The 16,340-nt window shown below is 37.9% G+C and overlaps 1 protein-coding gene across 6 annotated transcripts in view; it reads right to left on the reverse strand.

Annotated features, from left to right (window-relative positions):
• LIN52 (lin-52 DREAM MuvB core complex component) overlaps positions 1 to 16,340 on the reverse strand; it is a 111,305-nt gene that overhangs the window by 73,640 nt on the left and 21,325 nt on the right. For 2 of the 6 annotated variants that reach the window (XM_087448240.1, XM_087448241.1), the window contains exon 6: positions 1,411 to 6,683. The exons of the other annotated variants lie outside the window; for them this stretch is intronic. In XM_087448240.1, the coding sequence (XP_087304366.1) occupies positions 6,621 to 6,683 (63 nt within the window). In that variant the 3' untranslated portion in view covers positions 1,411 to 6,620. Of the gene's footprint in view, positions 1 to 1,410; positions 6,684 to 16,340 lie in introns of those variants that run through there. 6 annotated transcript variants of the gene reach the window in all.

Genomic DNA, 16,340 nt, shown 5'->3' on the forward strand with positions numbered 1-16,340 from the left:
TATCTCTTAGAAAGAAATGTTTGGAGGATTTGGAGGAGCATTCACCAAAATGTTAAAAGTGACCACTATTTTGGGATCCTGTCATTTTGGGTGATTTTTGCTTTCTTTATATTTTCTACAACAAACATATATTGTTTTATAATGGCAAAAAAATAAAGCTCATATTTAACTTTTAAAAATACATATTACAAAAAAGATTCTATGACTTTAACAATTCTTTTCAGTTAGATAAGCAATATCTCCTTTTCTTCTAGTCTCTGACATAAAACATGTAGATAGCTGCATCACTAACACTGCAATTTACTTGCTTTACTTAGACCTATGCTGAGCACTTTACAAACACCATTTCTAATCTCTACAATGCTATAAGACCATTTTTATTCTAAAGAAAACTCAGCAGGGCTTTTACATTTTAGAAGCTGTTTTCTCCCACATTAGACGTTATTTTGAAAAGAGGAAGAAACCCCAAACTGACTGAGATCCTTAAGGCCAGAAAACTCGCTTTACTCTTTAAAAAGTCACTTTATAAATATAAATTTTATTCTCAGTTATACTTCAAATCCCAATTAGAAGCACTCCTGCACTTAGGAATTCTAAGCTGACGCTAGGAATATACTCAAGATTGCTGAAACTCAGGAAAAGCACAAATGTGGTATTTAACAAAGCACACCGGACAATGGGGTATGAGATTTGGGCTGGTTATTTGTTGCAGGATGGCCTGGATAGGCAAACAAGAGACCAGAGTACTTAAGAATAAAAAACTTACGGGGCCAGCCCAGTGGCGCAAGCGGTTAAGTGCGCGCATTCCGCTGCGGCGGCCCGGGGTTCGCCAGTTCAGATCCCAGGCGCGCACCAACGCACTGCTTGTCAAGCCATACTGTGGCAGTGTCCCATATAAAGTGGAGGAAGATTGTCATGGATGTTAGCCCAGGGCCAGTCTTCCTCAGCAAAAAGAGGAGGATTGGCAGATGTTAGCTGAGGGCTGATCTTCCTCACACAAAAAAAGAATAAAAAACTTAATTCCTAAATCATGTTGAAATTTTTAGTTGCCATTCTACATTAAAAGCACATTTAATTACTTTTTCATTTCCTGATATACATTCATGTAATTTAAACTGGAGAGATACAGAAAAGGAAACAGTCTGTGATCCAACATACAGTGGTCCTCCCTTATCCGCGGTTTCACTTTCTATGGTTTTAGTTACCCACAGTCAATCATGGTCCAAAAATATTAAATGGAAAATTCTAGAAATAAACAATTCCTAAGTTTTAAATTGTGTGCCATTCTGAGTAATATGACGAAGTCTCGCATTGTCCTGCTCCATCCCACCTGGAACACACGAAGCATCCCTTTGTCCAATGTATCCACGCTGTATACGTTACCCACCCCCCCACCTCTGTCTAGTCACTTACCCTTCTTGGTTATCAGATCGACTGCTGTGGTATCACAGTGGTTGTGTTCAAATAACCCCAATTTTACTTAATAATGGCCCCAAAGTGCAGGAGTAGTGATGCTGGCAATTTATTACAATATATTATTATAATTGTTCTATTTTATTATTAATCATTGTTGTTAATCTCTTACTGCGCTTAAGTTATAAGTTAAACTTTATCATAAGTACGTATGTATAGGAAAAACATAATATGTACAGTCACACAGAACTTATCAATGGGGATACATTCTCAGAAATGTGTCCTAGGCAATTTCCTATATGGTACTAATCTTATGGGACCACTGTCCTATATGCGGTAGGTGGTTGACTGAAAAGTTGTTATGTGGCACATGACTGTATAGGGTTCAGTACTATCTGCAGTTTCAGGCATCTATTGGGGGTCTTGGAATGTATCCCCCATGGATAAGGGGGGACTACTGTATAGGTACTCTTTCATCTTCCTACCAACTCACAAACCTGCATCTTCATCTATTCTCTTGTTCCTCTTGTTACGATAGAGTAGCTCTCTTTCTTCCAGTCTAAGGCCAATGCACCTGTGCTCTAAACCCTAACCCTTCAAGGCCTCTCAGAAACTTCACTTATACTTCATCCTTTTTCACCCTGTGTCTTCCATCTCTGTCACCAGAATTTAAACATATATAAGTCTATTGTCCTAAAGCAAACAAACTTTGACTCCACTTCTCCCTCTAGCTACCACCCTCCCTCACTCTTCACAGCCAAACTCTGAAAGTAGTATCTACATTTCCCACCTTCCACTCATTCCTCACTCCATTTCAAACTGCCTCTACCACTGCATTAAAACTACCTCACTCATCCATACATTCAACTGCCTAAACAATGTCTTCAACTAACATCTAAAACCAAACCCCATGTCAAAAACCAAACTCATAATCTTTCCTTACAAATCGGTTCCTCCTCCATTGTTCTTTTTAAAAAAGCTTTAGTGAGGTATAATTCACATATGATGAACTGCACATATTTGAAGTGTACAGTCTGGTAAGTTTTGACAAATGTATTCACCACTACCGAGGCAAAACCCTTCTGAGTCCTGTGAATCATGAGATTTTCCCAGTCTGGCTGGTGGGAGTAAGCATATTAATGGCCCAGTGGTGCCAACCACTGTTTCCTTTAATCCTTTCAGATAGTTCTCTCTTCAGCCTCAAGTAGTTTCCTCACATGAATGTGCTGATCAGTACTCAGCTGAAAACTCTAGGAGGACCCTCTGCAGATCTCCAGGCTTCTCTCTCTGTCCAGCCCTCTCCTCTCTGGTATTCTGTCCTGTGAATTCCAGCTGCCTTGGTCTCTCCAGACTCTTAGTTCTGTTTCTTCAACTCAGGGAGTCTGCAGGTCTCTGCCTGGGTTCCCCCTCCCTGAACTGCAGTTTGGAAACTCTCTCAAAGCAGTAAGCTGGGACAATCAGAGGGCCCATCTCATTTACTTCTATCTCTCAGGGATCACTGTCCTTTGTTGCCTGATATCCAGTGTCCTAAAAACTACTGCTTCATATATTTTGTCATTTAAAAAAATTGTTTCAGGTGGGAAGGTGAATCTGCTCCCTAATATTCCATCTCAGCCCAAAACAGAAGTCCTTCCATTGTTCTTTGTATGCCACTGACCTACATGCTCAAGGGAGAAATCTAGGAGTCATCCCTGACACTTCCCTCTCCTCTCTCTCATCTCCCACAGCCAACCGATGTCCTAAATCTCTCTCGAATTCGGTGACTTCTCTCCCTGTCCACTACCAGTACCCTAGTTCTAGGCACCACAGTCTTGGCTATTGCGATGACCTCCTACTTGGTCTTCCTAATTCCTCTCTTACCCCTCTCCAAACCATTCTCTACATGGCCAGAAACTGACTACTGCTTGCTTAAGCCCTTCGATGACTTCCCAAAACTCTTAGGATAATGTCCAAAATCCTTAATACAACCAAGACATCTTACATGATCCAGTCTTTGTCTATCTCAGCAGGCACTGCCTGAGTTCCAGTCATATTAGCCTTCTTTCAGTTCTTCAAAGGCACTATGCTCCTTCCCACTACCAGACTTTGCTACTCCCTCCAGAAAGCTCATTTCCCTTCCCCTCACTTAGTTAACTCCTACTCATTCTTCACACTTAAATATCTTTTTTTCAGAACTATCTCTGCCCTCTTAACCCCTAACTCACAGTGTACTTAAAACAATTTATCAGCAAATAATTATTTGTGTAATGCCTTATCTTCTAGAATGTTAGCTGTATGACAGCAGGAACCATCTCTGTCTTACTTACTGCTAAGTCCTTGGTACTCAGCACAGTACCCTGAAGGTACACAATAAACATTTGCTGTATGAATGTGAGATAGAAAAAATATATATTGGTCTCTGCCCCCAGTTCCTGATACAGAACTCCTAAAACCCTTGCAATTTCCTAAGTGATAAGAGCTCTAGGAGCATCTTTTGTCCCAACATTTATTGACCCCAGTTCCTGACACAGATATCCTAAATCCCTTGGAATTTCCTGGGTGATGGCAGCATCTTCTGTTCTAATGAGGTGATTCTTGGTAGGCTCCTGGATGGGGGCTGTTCACCAGAAAGCCCAAACCATGATTAGAAGCTTGAAATTTTCAGCCCCACGCCCCATTCTCCAGAAAAGGGAGAGGGGCTGGAAATGGAGTTAATGATCAATCATGCCTATGTAATGAAACCTCCATAAAAATCCCAAAAGTACGTGGTTCACGGAGCTTCCAGGTTGCTGAATATGTGGAGGTGCTGGGAGAGTGGTGTGCCCCTTCCCACATACCCTGCCCTACACATCTGTTCCATCTGGATGTTCATCTGGATCCTCTATCATATCCTTTTATAATACACTGGTAAACAGTAAGTAAACGTTTTTTCCCCCTGAGTTCTACGAGCTGCTCTAGCAGGTTAATCAAACCTGAGAACGAGGTCGTGGAAATATCCAACTTATAGCCAATTGGTCAGAAGCACCAGTGACAACCTGGACTTGCGACTGACATCTGAAGTGGGGGGTGGGGAAGAGTCCTGTGGGACTGAGCCCTTAACCTGAGGGTTCATCACCAGCAAATCTGGTGTTGCAGAATTGCTTGGTGTGGGGGAAAAAACCCACACATCTGGTGTCAAAATTGTTAGTGTGATAGTAGTGTGAGAGGAAAGGAGAAAGACACAGGAGGAGTAAGAGTAGGTTTTCCCTACACGATGAATTAAATACTGTCTTAAAATAATAGAATTTTAATCCTGTAAGGATCTTAGAGGTCTTGTAGTCCAACAACTTCATTTTTCAACTGAGAAAACTGATGCTCAAGGTCACACAGCTAAATTACTGATAAAGGTGACACTAGGCAATAATAAAATCTAAAATTTATTGATAGCTTATTAGGTGTCAAACACCATATTATGCATTTTTTTATTGACGTAAAAATTCACATTTTTCAAGTGAATTTTTTAAGTGTACAATTAAATGGCATTTAGTATATTCACAATGTTGTGCAACCACCACTTATATCAAGTTCCAAAACATTTTCACCACCCCAAAAGAAAATCCTGTACCCATTAAGCAGTCATTCCTTATTTCCCCCTCTCTCCCACCCTCTCTCCCAATTGGCAACCACCAACCTTTTTTCTGTCTCTATGTATTTACCTACCCAGGATGTTTCATATAAAGGGAATCATACATGTGACCTTTGTGTCTGGCTTCCTTTATTTAGTACAAATTTCTTAAGATTCACTCACATTGCAGCATGCATCAGTACTTCATTTTTATGGCTGAATAATATTCCATTGTATGTATATACTATATTTTGGTGTGGTTTTTTTTTTGTGGGGTTTTTTTTTTTTTTTTGGTGAGGAAGATTGGCCCTGAGCTAACATCTGTGCCAATCTTCCTCTATTTTGTGTGTGGGACACTGCCACAGCATGGCTTGACAAGTGGTGTGTAGGTCAACACCTGGGATCCAAACCCGTGAACCCCGGGCCTCTGAAGCAGAGCACGCACGCTTAACCACTATGCCACCGGGCCAGCCCCAATATACCATATTTTGTTTATCCACTCATCCATCCATTAATGGACATTTGGGTTGTTTCCACCTTTTGGCTAGGCTAACATGAATAGTGCTGATATGAACATTCATGTACAAGTATTTGTTTAGTACTTGTCTTCAATTCTTTTGAGTATCTACCTAGTAGTGGAACTGTTGGGTCATATGGTAATTCTATGCTTAACTTTTTGAGGAACCACCAAACTTTCCCACAGTGGCTGCATCATTTTACATTCCCACCAGCAATGTATGAGGGTTCCAATTTCACTCTGTCCTTGCCAACACTTGTTACTTTCTGTTCTTTTTTAAAAAATTATTATTATTATAGTCATCTTATTGGATGTGAAATGTTATCTCACTGTGGTTTTGATTTGCATTTCCCTAAGGACTAATAATGATCAGCATTTTTTTATGTGCTTATTGCCCATTTATATATCTTCTTTGGAGAAATGTCCATTCAAGTCCCTTGCCCATTTTTCAATTGGGTTGTTTGTCTTTTCGTTGTTAAGTTGTAAGAGTTCTTTATTCTGGATACTAGACTCTTATCAGATATATGATTTGCAAAAGTTTTCTCCATTCTGTGGGTTCTTTTCACTTTTTTTGTGTGTGTGTGAGGAAGATCAGCCCTGAGCTAACATCTGCCAATCTCCCTCTTTTTGCTGAGGAAGACTGGCCCTGGGCTAACATCCACAACCATCTTCCTCCACTTTATATGGGACGCCGCCACAGCATGGCCTGCCAAGCGGTGCATCGGTGCGCGCCTGGGATCCGAACCGGCAAACCCCGGGCCACTGCAGCGGTGCATGCGCACTTAACCGCTTGCGCCACCAGGCTGGCCCCTTACTTTCTTGATAATATCCTTTGGTGTACAAATGTTTTTAACTTTAATGAAGTCCAATTTATCTATTTTTTTCTTTTGTTGCTTGTGTTTTTGGTGTCATATGTAAGCATCCACTGCCAAATCCAAGGTCAGGAAGATTCATGCTAGGCATTTTATAATCATCATCCAATTTAATCCTCTCAACAACCAAAGAAGATAGGTATTATTGCCTCCATTTTACAGACAAGGACAACGAGGCTCGGAGAGAGGAAACTTGTCAAGTTAGTAAGTAGAACAAAAGGTCTGTTTCCAATAATCAGGATCTTATAATTCCCAAGCCAGTTTTTCTCTCCGTATTCACAACATGGCAGCTTGCTTCCTGTGGAATGAGGAATGAGGGACAAGACAGAAGTCACCGTCTTTCTGTAACTTTATCTCAGAAGTAGCATTACATCGTTTTTGCAAACACTAGGTCCAGCCCACACTTAAGAGAAGATCACACAAGGGCATAAATACCAGTAGCAGGGATCATAGGGGACCATCTTAGAGGCTATCTATCATACCAGGGTTCTGTTTTAACATTACACATCCTCCCTGGGTGATCTCCTTCTCACCCACGGCTTTAACTAGAACCTATAAGCCAATGATGTCCAAAATTCTACTTCCTGCACACTAGATCCATACATTCAACTATCTCCTGGGTATATCTACCTAGATAGCCTACAGATACACTACAACCGAACTCCCCAATCTTTCTTCTCAAAGGTGCTCTTCTTCCTATATTTACCCAAGACAGAAACCTAAGAGTCATTCTTTTTTTTAATTGAAATATATCTGACATCTAACATTGTGTAAATTTAAGGTGTACACTCAGAATCACCTTTATTCCTTCTATTACCAATTCATCTTCTACCATGTTGGCAAAGTGATATTTTTAAGAATATATTGTAAACCAATGTTACTGCAATAAACAAAAAATCAAAAAAAAAAAAAAAGTCCTTTAGAAACCTTCAAAAAAAATAAATAAATAAATATGATCACTTGCCTACTGTGCTTATTTCCTATATGCTGCCCATGATGATAACAACAGTTAATAGTTTTTAAGCACTTAGTAAGTGCCAACACTATGCTCAGGTTTTATAAATAATATTGTATCAAATCATCAAAATAAGACTCTAAGGTAACACATCTCAAAGTTTGATCAGGAAACTCCTGAGGATCCTGGGGATTGCAAAGACCCTTTTGGGGGTCCATGAATTTAAAACTATATGTACAATACTAAGATGCCTTTTTCACTCATTCTCTCATAAGTGAACAGTGAAGTTTTCTACAGCCTACCTAACATAAGATATCATAACATATTGAAAGCAGAAGCAGATATGAAAATCTAGCTGTCTTTTATCAAGACAGACATTAAAGAAATTTGAAAAAATGTAAAAAATGCCACTCTTCTCAGTATTTTTTTGTTTAGAAAATAGTTATTCTTCTAAAAATATGCTATTTATGTTAACATGTAATGGGTTTACTCCAATCTTAAAAATAAATATTCTTTTAAAGGTTTTTTTTTTTCTGAGGAAGACTGGCCCTGAGCTAACATCTGTTGCCAATTTTCCTCTTTTTTTCCTTTTTCTCCCTAAAGGCCCCTATACATAGTTGGATATCCTAGTTGTAGGTCCTTCTAGTTCTTCTATGTGGGACACCGCCTCAGCATGGCTTGATGAGCAGTGAGTGGGTCCACGCCAAGAATCCGAACCAGTGAACCACTGGCTGCCAAAGCAGAATGCACAAACTTAACCGCTGCGCCACCAGACCAGCCCCCAAAATAAATACTTTTAAGTTTTCTTAGTTTTAATTTCTGAAAATATAGATAGATATAACCCACATAACAACAGCTCTTTGGGGTCACCATCAATTTTTAAGACTGTAAAGAAATCCTGACACCAAAAAGTTTGAGAATCACTGTTCTAAGGTTATCATCTCCAATTCACAAAAGAAGAATCCAGGGCTTAGAAAGTTAAGTAATTTGCCTCAGTGGTAGATTGAGATTCATAAACAAAGCTGTGTGACTCCAGAACCCAAACTCTTTATTACTATATTGTCCTTACCTGTTAGCTATTTATCATCTGGCTCCTTCCTACTTATCGCCAGTTATTGTTCTTTCCCTTATATCATATTCAGGTCATCACTTCTCTCCACTAGCTTTAGTTTCCTCAAACAGAGGTACTTCTGAAGCTATATTTTGAAAAAGCAATTCCCACAAGTTGCTCACTACAATAGCATAACACACCCTCCCAAAGCTTTCTTTAAACCAGACAAACTTAAGTTTTTCAACCTATCAATTACAGATAAGATATAATTCCTTGGATCTGACCTCTTAAGAATTTCTTCTTAAAAACAAACCTCACAGGGGCTGGCCTGGTGGTGTAGTGGTTAAGTTCGTGTGCTCCGCTTTGGCGGCCCAGGGTTCATGGGTTTGGATCCCGGGTACGGACCTACACACCGCTCATCAAGCCATGCCGTGGCGGTGACCCACATACAAAATAGAGGAAGACTGGCACAGATGTTAGCTCAGGGCCAATCTTCCTTGAGCAAAAAGAGGAAAATTGGCAACAGATGTTAGTTCAGGACCCATCTTCCTCCCCCCAAAAAAAACAAAAAAACTCCTCACAAAAGGTCCACAGTGATGCCAACAATTACACTAACCTCCCAGTAGACATGTTGTGGCACCATGAAACAGGGAGTTAAAGTCATTGCTTACATGCTTTACATTAGTTACAATGTATTCATTTCTACAAAGGGTCTATGAACTGAAAAAGAAAACTATGCTGGACTGTAAGCCACTAAAGACTGTGTATAGTGCTTCAGTGATTTCCTAAACCTTCACAACAGAGATGCCCAAACAAGCTCTTTTTCTTCAGGCATCTTCACAGCAATGCATTTCCTTCTTCATGCTGGCTTTTCTTAGTTGACTGGGAAATTAGACACAGATTCATTTTCACAAGATATAGCTCCAAGCGCCACAAAGTTACCTTTTTTTTTTTTTTAATGTTTAAAACTATTCCTCAAAAGAAACCTATTTAGCAGGCTCAACTATTTCTAAAAATAATCCACTGCACAGGGTGGATGTCTCATTCGGGGTCACACTGTAAGGTCTATAAGCACAGCACTTATCTAAGTCATTAATAACCCAACTGAAATCAATGGCTCCAGTATAATTCCCTGTGGCTTCCCCATCCCATCCAAACAACTTTTCTTTATTCCAACAATTCTCTGTTGCTTGGATCTGCTGTTTCCATTCTATATTACCAATTCACTCTATATTTCTTATACTACTAGCCATAATGGTTTCCATACACATACAAAAAGATCTGTCTTCTGTTTTTATAATTGTGATGCAAGTTTTAATTACTAATATGAGACTAAAATCTTCCATGTTTTTTCCTTTCCAATTCTAAAATAATTATATGCATCAACTGGGTTGTTAGCTCATTATGCAAGTTCTTTTATCATATAGTGCCAGAATAGTCAACAAATAATTAAAGATGCTTTGGTTTTTCAAGGAAAGTGGTTTTCCAAGGATTTTCAAATGACAAATGGTAACATTTAAAAATGCATCACTTAACAACGTTGTCAGAAAACTTAAAACATCAAATCAGGAAACCAGTGAGTTGAGGAAAACACACCTTCACTTTCTCCACTTGAATTTTTTCTATTATGTAACCAGTAATAATATTCTGATGTTCCCATGAGGGAGACGAGGGGGAAGAAAACAATTCAGCCAGCCCAAGTCACACTTAGTAATTTAGTATTTATTTCTAAGATACTACAGCTTTGACATTATCATAACACAAATTAAAATGATGCGGTGGTATTAACAAAAAAAGAAAATACTGCTAAACTTAACTACACTAAAATTCAAAACTTCTGTTTAAAGAAATTTGAATATGGATGGTATATCAGATAACCATATTATGTTAAATTTGAGTGTGTTAATTGTATTGTAGATATGTAGGAGAATGTCTTTGTACTTTGTGTGTGTGTGTGTGTGCATGTGTGTGTGTGAGGAAGATTAGCCCTGATTAGCCCTCGGGCCAGCCCCAAGAATATCTTTTTTCTTAAGAAATAATGCTGAAGTATTTATGAAGTGTCAAGGTGTCTGTAGCTAGCTCTCAAATAGCTCAAGAATAAAACAATAAAATTAAAAATTATATAGAGAGGGGCCGGCCTGGTGGGGTAGCGGTTAAGTGCGCACAGTCCACTCTGGCGGCCCAGGGTTCCCAGGTCCAGATCCCGGGCGTGCACCAACGCACTGCTTGTCAAGCCATGCTGTGGCAGCATCCCATATAAAGTAGAGGGAGGTGGGCACGGATGTTAGCCCAGGGCCAATCTTCCTCAGCAAAAAGAGGATGATTGGCATAGGATGTTAGCTCAGGGCTAATCTTCCTCACACACAGACAAAAAATTTATATAGAGAGAGATAAAAAAAGCAAATGTGACAAATGTTAACAATTGGTGAACAGGTGAAGGGTATATGAATATTTATTGTACTATTTTTGAAACTTTATAGAGAGATTTGAAAGCTGACAAAATATAAAGTTGGGAGAAAAAAACCAAATTTCAGTTCATTAAAATGCACCATTAAAAAAATGAAAAGGCAAGCCACAGAGTGGGAGAAGATATTTGCATTCTATGTAACTGACAAAGGATGCATCTCTGGAATATATAAACAATACTTCCAAATCAATTTTTAAAAGATTGACAATCCAATTTTTAAAGACGGGCAAGACATATGAATAAGCACTTCACAAAAGAGGTTATCCAAATGGCCAATAAACATAAGAAAAGGTGCTCAATCTCATTAATCATTAGGGAAATGCAAATTAAAACTACACCGAAATACCACTCTACCTATTAGAATGGCTAGAATTTAAATGACTGAGAATACAACCATTGGTAAGGACTTGGAGCAAGTGAAATTGCTGGTGGGCTTATAAGTTGATACAACCACTTTGGAAAACTGTTTGGAAGTATCTACTAAAGTTAAACATATAAATACCCCCAAGTTAGCAATTGTACTCTTAGTTACATGTACAACCAAAATGCATATACCAAAAAAACATATATAAAGAATGCTCATAGTATTTATTTGTAACAGCCAAAAGCTGGAAATAGTCCAAACGTCCATCGTTAGTGGAATGAAAAAATAAATTGTGTTGTAGTCTTACAATGAAATACTATACAGTAATGAAAATAAACAAATGACTGCTATAGACAATGTCATGAACGAATGTCATAATCAAAATGATGAGCAAAAGAAGCCAGACACAAAAGAGGATCTAATTTGTGATTCCATTTGCATAAAGTTCAAAAGCAAGCAAAATTCTTTTACGATATTGTAAGTCACAATAATGCTTGCCTTTGGGGAAGCAGCAGGTAGTAAGTGGGAGGGGCACGAGGAGGCTTTATATATTGGAAAGGTTCTATTTCTTGATCTGCTGTGGGTCATGAGTATTAATTTTACGAAAACTCATTGAGTTGTACATTGTGATTTGCGTACTTTATGTATATTATATTTCAATTTTTAAAAGTTTATTAAAGAACAAAAAATGATGGAACAGTGGAATATTTTTATATCCTGAATCTGAAGTCTCATTTTAGTTCTCTTCTCTTTACATTCCATATCCAAAACTTCAACCTGTCAGATTTAACTGTCCTCTCAAAGGATTTCTTCACTATTATCCCACCAACCAACTTTAAATGTATCATCCTACAACAGAGTCAATCAAATGTAACAGTTCTTCCTTTAAATTTATCATTCTTTTTTTTCTATTATATTTCTCAAATCTTTTTCAGTTATACCAAACATTAGTAGCTTTCACCAAGCTTTTCGTTTAGACTCAATGGTTAGAGATACTTCTCTTCTACATATCAAAAGTCATTATTTTTCTAGATTCCTACAGCAAAGTGCTTTGTCATCATTCATAAATTCCCATGCAGTATCACCACTCCCCAGATCATATTTCTAACACAAACCAGTGGAAAGAACTAAGAAAAAAACAAAGAAACTGACATTACATTTAAAACAAAAAACATTCTTCATTTTATTGAAATCTCTAGAGTATCAAAAAGTAAAATAATTAATTAAAAGACAAAAAAAAAAATCAGAAAATGCCAGTTTATTTCCCCCAGAGCAGAAACAGGCATTCTTATACCCAAAGCCTGGAAAGTTGAAACTCAACTCCGCACACCTATTGCAATTATTCAGTTCTCCTCTCTTTGTCATAACATAAAATTATATTCCAAGCTAAAGAAAAAAAAATTATTGGGTCCATTTTACTTCTCAACCAAACAGCTGCAGTTCCATTTAAGACTGACAGACATTCTAAATGGTTCTTTGCTCCTCCTGAGCAGTTAATATTGAGTTCAGTTCTCCAACTACAGGGAAGAGAGGCTGAAAACATAAAGCTTGACAGAATCTTGGCCAATGTTTGCTTATGAAAAGATGTCTCTTTTGCCAACTAAATCATCTCTTGCCCTTGACCCAACAGCTTACCACTCCTTTTGTTCCCAAATTTCTACTTCTAGGAGGACATGCTAAGGATGGGAAATGAAGTATCATTAACTTTCACTCTGCTATTCATCACTTGCTTAAAATTATCAATTGTTAATGGATCCAGTCATTTTTATTTAGAAACAGTCCATAAATGAGTTTAAAATTTTAACTGCACAGGAAATTAGGAGATAGATCTTTCAAGTAACTATAATTTTGTTTCTAGAATGGTATATAATTTTTCTTTATTTTTTTAATAATTTTTTTTCTGCTCCACAGAATCGAATGTGTTCATTGTTGACAATTTGGAAAATTCAGAAAATTTTAAAGAAAAAAAAAATCACTCGGGATAGCCATTAAAATATATTGGTGTATTTCCTTCCAGTCACCTGTCAATGCCCATGCTCTCAAAACAAAACAAAAAAGAAAAAAGAGAGGAAAAAAACCCTGCTGATTTTGTGCTCTGCATTTTCTCACTTGCAATTATCCTCATATATAATGAGCATTTTTCTGTCATTAAATGTTCTTTAATGCCTTAACATGATTTTTAATGGCTACATTGTCTTCTACTGTATGGATCTGTATAGATGTACTATAATTCACTTGGTTACCCCCCTAATGCTGCACTTTTTAATTTTTTTTTTTTGATGAGGAAGATTGGCCCTGACCAGATTGACCTGCGTCAATCTTCCTCTATTTTTTGTATGTGGGATCGAGCCGCCACAGCATGGCTCGATGAGCAGTGCGTAGGTCCATGCCTGGGATGCAAATCTGCAAACCCCGGGCCACCAAAGCAGAGCGCATGAACTTAACCACTATGCCACCCGGCCAGCCCCAATGTTGAACTTTAAATTGCTTCACTATGTACATCTTCTTACCTGTCATACATTTTATAGAATTATGCAGAATGCTACTTTAAAACCAACTCCATCCAAATTAACTTATGCCCTGCCTGCTATCCTCTATCCTTCCCCTCCTCTCAAAAAATCAGAGAATAAAACACCACAAGCATTTAATGGCAAAATCCTCTTTGCGTGTAAAGCCATTTCAGAGGCCATGTTGGGTTTATGAAATAACTTGACTAACAGATAAAAGATATGAATGTTTATAAGCCTTAAAGGTAATTTGAGGCTTTGTGTAGCCTAATCTGTTAACCAAAGGAAAAATGAGAAATAATGGCATGTTTTATTTCCCATTATCATAATATTTAAAAAAAAAATACACAAGGCTAAATTGACAATTTCTAATTATGAGGAATAACCTTAATCCCTTCAACATGGGATTTCTAGATTTTATACTGTATTACTACCTAAAGAGGATACCATGCTAATGACTGTGGTGAGATGCTATGGCAATGCATAAAACAAAGATAAGTTTCGTTTGGTATCTGAGAAATGCAGATTACAACATTGTCTTGTCTTTTTTTTTTTTTTTTTTTGTGAGGAAGATCAGCCCTGAGCTAACATCCATGCCAATCCTCCTCTTTTTGCTGAGGAAGACTGGCTCTGGGCTAACGTCTGTGCCCATCTTCCTCCACTTTACATGGGACACTGCCACAGATGGCTTGACAAGCGGTGCCTCGGTGCTCGCCCGGGATCCGAACCTGGGCCGCCAGCAGCAGAGCGCACGCACTTACCTGCTATGCCACAGGGCCAGCCCTGCAACACTGTTTTTTCAAGGTACTTTTGAATCAAGCTCCCTGGCTTTCTTTTTCACGTTAAAACAATTTAAATTTATACTTTCTTGAATTTCCAGTCCTTGTCAACAGATATGATCAAGAAACATGAAAAAAAAGTTCATTTTCACAAGAAATGAACACTAAAATAAGATATTAATATTTTGCCTATCAAGTTGGCAATGACTTTAAAAAATTATAATATTTGGTGTTAGCAAGGACGTACGGGTAGGTAGTGCCTTTCTGGAAGACAATTTGGCAGTATATTTCACTCTCCATCAGAGATTCCACAAATTTCCAACTACATGTAATATCCAGTCTTCACTCCTAGGAGGAGTTTCCCCTGGTGCTGATAGAATCCAAAGATAGCTGTTAATTAATAGATGCATTAACATCAAATATTTTGGGCCAATTATCATTTAAACTTCTGAATTTAAATTTAAATTTAAACTTCTGAAATTTTTTTCTAGATAACAAAGATTTGGACGTCTACATATATACAAAGACCATAACAATTTCCCGAATAGCTATAGGTAGGTAACTGAATGAAAGAGTACTCCTATGGAAGAAAACTATACTTAGTAATTTATTCAACTGAGAGGCTTAATAACCTGCCAAAAAACATAGGGACTCCACAACTCCATTTCCAAAGTTACGGATATCCTGTTTCACACATTCATTTCCCTGAGAAAAAAACAACAATCTAAAACATTACCTGTTGCCTAGGTGATGTGACTAAACTAGACAAGAGCATTGCTTTCATTCTATTAATAACACCAACTTATACAACTGGTTTTTACTTATTTCTAAAATAATTATGGTGCCTGCCTACTAAGGAACATGTAAAAGTTAGGTGACTGTTTTCTTTAACCAAATCTCTCTCTTCCTTCTGATATCCTTGTTATTAACCAGGCTAAAAACAGCACGGTAAACTCTACCTCAATTCTTCTTGCTGGACTCCCATAATAGCTTCCAGCCTCCTGTCTACCTTTTCATTCCATTCTACACACTAATGCCTCCTAAAGGTGTGTGACTGCCCCACTCAGAAACCTTCAGTGGTAGAATTTTTAATGACAGAAAAATGCTTATGATAGAATAAATGAAAAAACATAGTACAAGCTAAAGCTATATACATATACTATAGTCTTAGTCATGTTAAGAAGTATGTTTGTCTATATGCATGCGCACAAGTAGAAATGTAAACAGACACATCCACACGTAAAAGGGAAAAGGGGGGGCCAAGAAACACATTAAATGTTAACAGTGGTTACCTCTTCATGATAAAGCTATGGTTATTTTTACTTTCTTATTTATCTTTACAATAAACAAATTTGAGGTAAAGTCTCTTTTTAGTAAAGTGTCTCTAAAAAGCATTATAATGAACATATAGTTAATAATACAGTCATTAGAACACTTTTTAAAGAACATTTCACATGTTCCCCATTACCTATGAGTCTAACTCCTCACCCCCTAGAGTTCAAGGCCCTCTTCAATCTGGGCCCCGTCTCCCTCCTAGTCTTAGTCCTTATGACCCCTAATATAACCTGGGCTCCTTAAGGACCAGATTAGATCACTCACACTGTTCCTTGATCATAGCTGTTCAAACTCCACTTTGCTCTGAATGTTCACTCCACTTGGAATAGGGTCCCTTCCCATTTCCACCCATCAAGATCCTATGTGTTCTTTAAGGTCTATGTTCAATGATCCAGAAATAGTAAATACTACCACATCCCCTTCCCTTGTCCCTAACAGACATCACTAATTGACTTCTCTGAATCCAGACTCCTCAAAATCCTTCTCAATTCAACAGC

This window comes from Ceratotherium simum, chromosome 24 (genome assembly GCF_057802395.1).
Source record: "Ceratotherium simum simum isolate JZ-2026a chromosome 24, ASM5780239v1, whole genome shotgun sequence".
Classification (NCBI taxonomy): Eukaryota; Metazoa; Chordata; class Mammalia; order Perissodactyla; family Rhinocerotidae; genus Ceratotherium; species Ceratotherium simum.